Source organism: Bufo gargarizans, chromosome 6 (genome assembly GCF_014858855.1).
Source record: "Bufo gargarizans isolate SCDJY-AF-19 chromosome 6, ASM1485885v1, whole genome shotgun sequence".
In the NCBI taxonomy this organism is placed as follows: domain Eukaryota; kingdom Metazoa; phylum Chordata; class Amphibia; order Anura; family Bufonidae; genus Bufo; species Bufo gargarizans.
Window position 1 is genome coordinate 52,674,530 of NC_058085.1, and position 8,497 is coordinate 52,683,026.

At 46.2% G+C, this 8,497-nt stretch overlaps 1 protein-coding gene across 3 annotated transcripts in view; it reads left to right on the top strand.

Annotated features, from left to right (window-relative positions):
* AATK (apoptosis associated tyrosine kinase) overlaps window positions 1-8,497 on the top strand; it is a 93,546-nt gene that overhangs the window by 47,034 nt on the left and 38,015 nt on the right. For all 3 annotated transcript variants that reach the window (XM_044296293.1, XM_044296291.1, XM_044296292.1), the window contains 2 exons: window positions 1,722-1,863; window positions 8,437-8,497. The exon at window positions 8,437-8,497 is cut by the window's right edge and continues 19 nt beyond it. In XM_044296293.1, coding sequence (XP_044152228.1) covers window positions 1,722-1,863; window positions 8,437-8,497 — 203 coding nt within the window. The remainder of the gene's footprint in view (window positions 1-1,721; window positions 1,864-8,436) is intronic.

The window sequence follows — 8,497 nt, forward strand, 5'->3', positions numbered from 1 at the left end:
ATCAATCATCTTTCTATCTTATATCTATTCTGTATCTCACCTGTCTGTCTTTCTATCTATCTATGTATCTATCTATTTTGACAAAGACCCCATTGACCCGGGCTGAATAAAGAGAAGCTTTATTCTTTTGGTGTATTGCTAGCCCACCAACTTAGAGCTGTGCTGCTTTACTCTGAAATTATCTTTTTATCTATCTATCTATCTATCTATCTATCACTTATCCTCCTCTCTATTCTCTATTTCTCTGTTCTTTTGCATTTCCCCCGCATGAGATTACGTAAGTGGTAACGATGCAGGCATTCAGCGCTCGCGAGGTTAAAAAGCAGAGAAAGGTCTACATTATATAATAGACTCCATTGCCCCGGCCGTCCAGATGTTAATCTCCTGTGACCGAGGTGCTGGGGGCACTGAAAACAGAAGGATATTTGGCTTTTACTGGAGCTTGTTGTGCTTGCTGTATATTTCCAGCCTCGTAGTATTGGGGGTTGCAGTCGCCCGCTGTGGGGTCGGTGCTAGTAAAAGCGGGTGAGACGCATACAGGCTAATATGCTTATATCGCAGTGAAGCAGTGGATGCCGATGTCATATCCCATGTATATGTCTGGGCACGGTCAGAAACTACTGAGTTATGTATGAAATTCCCATGTGGAGAAATGGCCAGGGGTGTCATGATGCCCAGGGGCAGACGCGGAGCTTCTTTCTTCTATAAACAAGCAGCAGCTGGCATCTCCTGTACCCAGAACGCGGGTAATTCCTGCGCCAGCTGTAATGCCACAGAAAGTCATGCGTAATTAATCATATCTGCATGGCTCCAGAACGTTGCTCCAGTTCCTTATCCGAGGCAAAGCTGACCCTGATTTAACCCCATTTATCCCACATGCTACCGTTATAGCAAGGAACGTTCCTCGTTGTCAATGAAGCACCACCATTGTAAGACTTACTGTCACTCAGGGGATAGGTACCACAAAATCTGAGACCCTGCTTGGTCAGGACCGAATATGCCTAGTTATACAGTGACACATTCATTTCTTCCAGATCTTGATCTACTTAGGTAGATTATCCATTCAGGCATCTAAAAAATACATTATATTGTAGCAGCTCCACCTCGTGGCCGAATTGGCATGAAAAAAATGTAATAATGAAAAACGGTGCTTAAGCAAAGTAAATGTAAAAAATTGTACTTTCAGGTAGAAATTGAAACTTAGGAACCCCAATCTTTGAAGGTATCAAAAAAAGGCTTTTTGTATTACAAAGATCAGAAAAACGTAGACTTTTAAAAAAAATAAAACGGTCGTCGGCTCATTCCACCTACTGGGTGTCACCAGACTACTGACATCTACCGCTGTAAGTCAGACAGGTTTGATTGTAACTGATCCAGGGGTGTTCATGGCGAGAAGTGGTGCCTGGCGGCTGCTTATTTCCATCCAGTTCTAAGTAGCCCGTGTCCATCTACATGAATGTGAAATTCTCTTGGATAGGAATTTGTCTTCACTGCCATCAGTGTGTAAAAGGAAAAATTTAGGCGGTCTTCCACTTTAATTCTACATTTCAGTCCTATGGTACTCTGCGGTATATGGTATTTTAGCATGGTACATGGAGAGCTTCACGCGCCTGTTAATACTCTCTTCCTTCAAATCGGTCGAGGAAGAGGTTAATGTTTAGGGTGGTGACGATCACGATGTCCCACCTCTTGTCTAATAAAATGACCCTTGTCCTCCCCAGGAGCTTGATAATGTGGAGGGAGAAGACTACACCACAGAATTCTCTATCCAGAGCTCTCCGGCCGCACAGAATGGACCAGAAGTTTACGTCCTTCCTCTTACAGAAGTATCGGTGCCGATGTCGAAGCAGCCGGCAAGATCAGGTACTGCTATGGGGTCTACATCCACCCCACGTTGGTCATCTGTGGGCTACAGGGATGATACGTGGAACTGGATCGACTCTGATTAGATGATTTATTGAAATTAAGATAGAAATTGTGTGATATGTTTTATTCCTCAAGGTATTAGAGTTGAAGAAGCCATCCTTTCTGAAGGGTGGAAATGATGACCAGTTTTTGGTCCTTCTCCATTGCCACTGCTGTAGTGATGATGTAGGACAGTATACCTGTCTGATCTAGCTAGAGTTTAGCCCTCGATAAGTGGTGTTTGTGGTCCGCTTATCCCTCTCTATACTGACATAATATACTGATAAAATATGGTACAATATTACATGTCTATCTACAGATTTACCCTAAGTTCTTCAGAAATGAGCAGCACCACACCTGTCCACAGGTTATGAGTGTTATGCCAGCTTCACTGTTTCTGGAAGAAAGTGACCATGTTTTTTTTTTTTTAAATAAGACCTATCACTCTCAGCCATACTCGGCTATCCATACACCTTCAATATGACCTCTATCTCTCATGACTCCCCCATACACACGCATGCTTGGTTCGGCCAAGGGTCTATGTGTTTTCAGTGAAGAGAGAGGAGAAAGCCGGACACCTCTGGCGCAGGCTTATCTCCTGGGAGTGTAAAAGGATCGAGTTTTAAAATTCAAAGCGCCCAAGCATTCTCTCCCCCGACTTCCTTCAGGTGATAGTCAGGACCCCAAGCCTGCGTGTTAGGTTGTTGGGTTTGGCCGGCAATGACCTAATCTGTATAGGGGCATTTAGGGCTGCTCAAGTCTGTCATGTGCAGGAGTGATCGACTGTAGGAATGATTGAGTGCAGCAGTGACTGAGTGCGGGAGTGACTGAGTACAGCAGTGATTGAGTACAGCAGTGACTGAGTGCGGGAGTGACTGAGTGCGGGAGTGATTGAGTGCAGCAGTGATTGAGTACAGCAGTGACTGAGTGCGGGAGTGACTGAGTGCGGGAGTGATTGAGTGCAGCAGTGATTGAGTACAGCAGTGATTGAGTACAGCAGTGATTGAGTACAGCAGTGATTGAGTACAGCAGTGACTGAGTGCGGGAGTGACTGAGTGCAGCAGTGATTGAGTACAGCAGTGATTGAGTGCGGGAGTGACTGAGTGCGGGAGTGACTGAGTGCAGCAGTGATTGAGTGCAGCAGTGATTGAGTGCAGCAGTGATTGAGTGCGGGAGTGACTGAGTGCGGGAGTGACTGAGTGCAGCAGTGATTGAGTGCAGCAGTGATTGAGTGCGGGAGTGATTGAGTGCGGGAGTGATTGAGTGCGGGAGTGATTGAGTGCGGGAGTGATTGAGTGCAGCAGTGATTGAGTACAGCAGTGACTGAGTGCGGGAGTGACTGAGTGCGGGAGTGATTGAGTGCAGCAGTGATTGAGTACAGCAGTGATTGAGTACAGCAGTGATTGAGTACAGCAGTGACTGAGTGCGGGAGTGACTGAGTGCAGCAGTGATTGAGTACAGCAGTGATTGAGTGCGGGAGTGACTGAGTGCGGGAGTGACTGAGTGCAGCAGTGATTGAGTGCAGCAGTGATTGAGTGCAGCAGTGATTGAGTGCGGGAGTGACTGAGTGCGGGAGTGATTGAGTGCGGGAGTGATTGAGTGCGGGAGTGATTGAGTGCGGGAGTGATTGAGTGCGGGAGTGATTGAGTGCGGGAGTGATTGAGTGCAGCAGTGATTGAGTGCGGGAGTGACTGAGTGCGGGAGTGACTGAGTGCAGCAGTGATTGAGTGCAGCAGTGATTGAGTGCGGGAGTGATTGAGTGCGGGAGTGATTGAGTGCGGGAGTGATTGAGTGCGGGAGTGATTGAGTGCAGCAGTGATTGAGTACAGCAGTGACTGAGTGCGGGAGTGACTGAGTGCGGGAGTGACTGAGTGCGGGAGTGACTGAGTGCGGGAGTGACTGAGTGCGGGAGTGACTGAGTGCGGGAGTGACTGAGTGCGGGAGTGATTGAGTGCGGGAGTGATTGAGTGCAGCAGTGATTGAGTACAGCAGTGACTGAGTGCGGGAGTGACTGAGTGCGGGAGTGACTGAGTGCGGGAGTGACTGAGTGCGGGAGTGACTGAGTGCGGGAGTGACTGAGTGCGGGAGTGACTGAGTGCGGGATTGATTAGTTGCAGTTGATTTAGCAGAACTATAAGAGTGTCTGTGTGGATTATTAGCCACATAGAGCTAATTAGAATGTGACCTATTGTTGATGAGGGCCTAGATCTGAGAAGTTGGATAGGTACCTGCTAGATCATGTCCATCAGAGATCAGCAGCACAAGAGGTCTTTGTCCAAGATGCACGATTATATCAACTAGGAGAGTCGGAGATGATAGCTGTCAGCTGAAATCTCTCTAGTGTCTATAGTCAGTGTGGGATATATAGGGGGTCATCGTGGACCACATTACTATTCTTCTAACCACCGGTATTGGTACAATGTGCAGCCTTCATTATGACGCACTGAATCCACTGCCCTTCTGCCCCTATAGATGAGGTCTCCGGGGAACCGCACCTATAACGGATAGTCAGACCTCGTGTAGTTATACACACCCCTGCCCCCCCCCCCCCCCCCCCCCCCATCACTGAGGTACACAGGGCTCATGAAATGCTGGGTGACAACCCCTAATGTTCCCACAGCCTTTTTTGGCTGTTTTTCATGCATTCCTTTCCCCTCCAAAAGCCTCTAAAAAGTCTCCCATTCATTTCAATGGGAGGCAGCACTTGCTTTTTTTCTCCACGCTGAAAAAAAAAAAGTGTGGGAAAAAAGACACCGTGTGCTTTATCGTGGACCAGAATCCGCGCTGATTCTCCCAAATAAATGGGAAGCTGAAAAACTGCACCGAAAACCAGTGCAGATTTTTTTCAGTACCTTTTCCTAATCTGTCATGTGACCATACCCTTAGGCTGCCGTCAGAGGTGCCTGCAAGTAACTTACTTCCCTTTCAGAACACATGCAGGTAAGTCAGAGAGATATTGGCCATGGGGTATCTCATGTGTATGGCCAGACCAAGGGCTCATGCACACAAACGTATTTTCTTTCCATGTCAGTTCCGGGGTTTTTTTGCGAAACGTTTCCGGAACTATTCATTTCAATGGGTACACAAAAAAATGGAAGTTACTCCGTGTGCATTCCGTTTCCGTATGTCCGAATTTCCATTCCGCCAAAAAATAGAACGTCCTATTATTGTCCGCATTACGGACAAGGATAGTGCTGTTCTATTAGGGGCCAGCTGTTCCATTCCGCAAAATACGGAATGCACACGGACGTCATCCGTATTTTTGGCTGATCCATTTTTTGTGGTCTGCAAAATACATACAGTCGTGTGCATGAGCCCTAAGACTAAGACCATATCCATTTTGCTGTCTGCAAATCCGTGTGTCGTCCATATTTTTTGGGCGGACCTGTTCATGATCCGTAGCCCGCATTTTGAAGACATATTCTATATTTTTGCAAAACGGACATATGGATGCGGAAAGCCCATGGATGTTCTGTGTGCTTTCCGCATGTCCTATACTTGGCTGTGAAATGCGGACCGCGGATCCACTGAAGTCTGCAAAACATGCAGATGCAACATGGACGGTATCCGTATTTTGCAAATTCGCAATTTGCAGGCCGCAATATAAATACGGTCATGTGCATGAGGCCTCACCCAGATTCCAAAGAGAGGGTGGCATTTAAGGATATCATGCCAATGATAGATCCACCCCTGTACCAGTCTCTGACAACCGCCATGCCAGGGTGAAGTGAATGTGCGGTTTGTTATGTCTGTGTAGGTAGAAGGGTTGGGCGCCATGAGCATGGGGGGGTTATAGCGCCATTTTCCCTATACATGGGGGTTCAGTCTGGACAATGCTTGCAGCTTTTATCTCCTCTGGTGAGTAGGACTGGAATCCAAGAAAGGAATTAATAGAATTATTTCTTTTTCGGAAGCCGCAGGATAAGGGGGGATGAGGCGATTCACAAAAGAACAGACCCCTCTGCACACAAAGGAGCTCATACACGCATCCCCGGCCCCTCCATATTTACACTGATGTCATCCAGAATGGCCCCAGTGTCCAGCATCTGACGAAGGAGTGCCGGCCTGTGCCAGGCCAAGGCACAATGCCCCTGTTTGTTCCTGGCGTGGCTTGGAATGTACCCCTGGAATTCTAGGGCAGGATGGTGGGCAGGACGCCGTGGGAGCGCCGACGGAGTTAAAATGTCACGTATTGAAGTCAGAGACATTGTGTCCCTGTAGGGCGATTGGCATGACAAGAAGGCAGAATCTGTTTTTGTTTCCCGTCGGATGCCCCCCCATATAGCGCACAAATAGCCATACAGTATGGTGCCCAAATAATAGTGCTGTATATTGTCTATATTGCTATACTGTGTTGCCACCACCATACAGTGCCATGCCATCGAATACCGCCATACAGTGCCATGCCATCGAATACCGCCATACAGTGCCATGCCATCGAATACCGCCATACAGTGCCATGCCATCGAATACCGCCATACAGTGCCATGCCATCGAATACCGCCATACAGTGCCATGCCATCGAATACCGCCATACAGTGCCATGCCATCGAATACCGCCATACAGTGCCATGCCATCGAATACCGCCATACAGTGCCATGCCATCGAATACCGCCATACAGTGCCATGCCATCGAATACCGCCATACAGTGCCATGCCATCGAATACCGCCATACAGCGCCATGCCATCGAATACCGCCATACAGCGCCATGCCATCGAATACCGCCATACAGTGCCATGCCATCGAATACCGCCATACAGTGCTCATGCAAACATGCCGTGAGACCAAATAACAGCCCCACGTATATAGAAGTCTAATACAGTGCAAATAATACTGCTATACAGTTACCAGGCCTTCCTGATGCCCCCCAAGGGCCAGATATTGTCGCTTAAGTGCTGCTTGGGAACTACAAATCCCAGCAATCCCTGCCTGCAGCTTGTAGCTCTGAACCTTACACGGTAAAGATGATAAAATATAGAACTCAAATTTTTTATTTTTTTTCTAATGTCCTTTTCACCAAAGCAAGATCTCTGCTTGTTATCAGTGAATGGGAACATGTAAGACTCCTTAGAGCTGACGGTTCGCTGTAGCTTTATCCTCTTTGAACTGAATACATGAGCACAGTTTGCTACAATGTGTCAGTCTAGAATCCTGGCTGTCTAGACTGGATATAACTGTAGCAAACCTTCAGCTGTGAGATGTGTTACTTAGATCTTTATTGTTTGTTTGTTTGTTTGTTTTTTTATCCTATGTATATTTCCATTCACTGAGAGAAAACAGAGATATTGAAAATGGGGCGATATGGCAGCATTTTTCATCAGCGCTTTTCATTATAGAATAAATTAAGCTGCCGTCACAAAAAAATGGATAATCCCTTTAAGTTGCCATCTGGATACAGCTGCTTTTAACTCCTTCAGTGCATAGAAAAAGTCGAAAATCAATATATACATAACTGTCCTGCAAAATCAAAAAACTCAAGGATGTCTGTCTAATTGTAAATCAGGTTTGTCTATATCGGTAAATTAGACTAACTGATGTAGCAGTGCTGACATTGTTTGGAGCTGCACTGGAAACGTCAAGTCCCCTCAAATTGCAAATTCAGCTCTGCTACATCATACACTTGCCGGCAAATCTCATATACCCCAGAGACAGGCGCGTAACTATAGGAGAAGCAGGGGAAGCGGCTGCTTTGGGGCCCTGACCCAGAAGGGGGCCCATCCAGGAGCAGGAAGACTAAAAGATTTTGTCAGGTCCCCCTCAACAGTATTACACAATGAAATGATATACAGTGACAGTATAGACGGTGTAGAAAACTGATAGAACAGCTCCGGGCCTGGTCTGAGAGAGCGATCTTTACTAGCAACAGGAATGGGGGCGGCATGAAAGGAAGGGGTTGTGAAAAAATTACTGGGGGAGGGGGGCCCCATTCAAAAATTTGCTGTGGGGCCCAATCATTTCTAGCTACGCCACTGCCAGAGATCTACCCAATGTCATCTAAGTATGTCCATTATCCATTCCAAGCTAAATTTGGAAGTCTTTGGACACCTTCGGGCAATTTTTTTATTTTATGAATGCATTTTACTCATTTTGGGCAAAAAATAATTTTTTCAATTGTTTTTTATTAAAAAATGTCAGCTGTTTTTGTGATACATGGGGTTACAAATCAGTTTATTTGCAGACTGTCCCTCCTGAGTTCCATTATCTGACGGCTCATCTGAATCCTCGTCTCTGATCTCCTGACAATTCATATCACACTGATTAGAATATGGAGTGTTTAGGAGCTCAGAGATAAGGCTTCACATGAGCTGTCAGCTGACGGAACTCAGAAGTCACAATCTGCAAATAGACAGATTTTTTACCCAATGTATCGCAAAAACTAAAAACTGCTGAATTTTTTTTAATAAAGACCGATTAAAAAAAAATTTTTAATCCAAAAACAAATAAAATGCAATCATAAAAAATTGCCCCAAAGTTAATATGGTAAGGTTCTGAGTTCTAATAACGTCCTCTTCCGTTATTCTTCTTTAGTACATCTTCTTAAATCCACGGACCTGGGACGACAGAGCTTGCTGTACCTGAAGGAGATTGG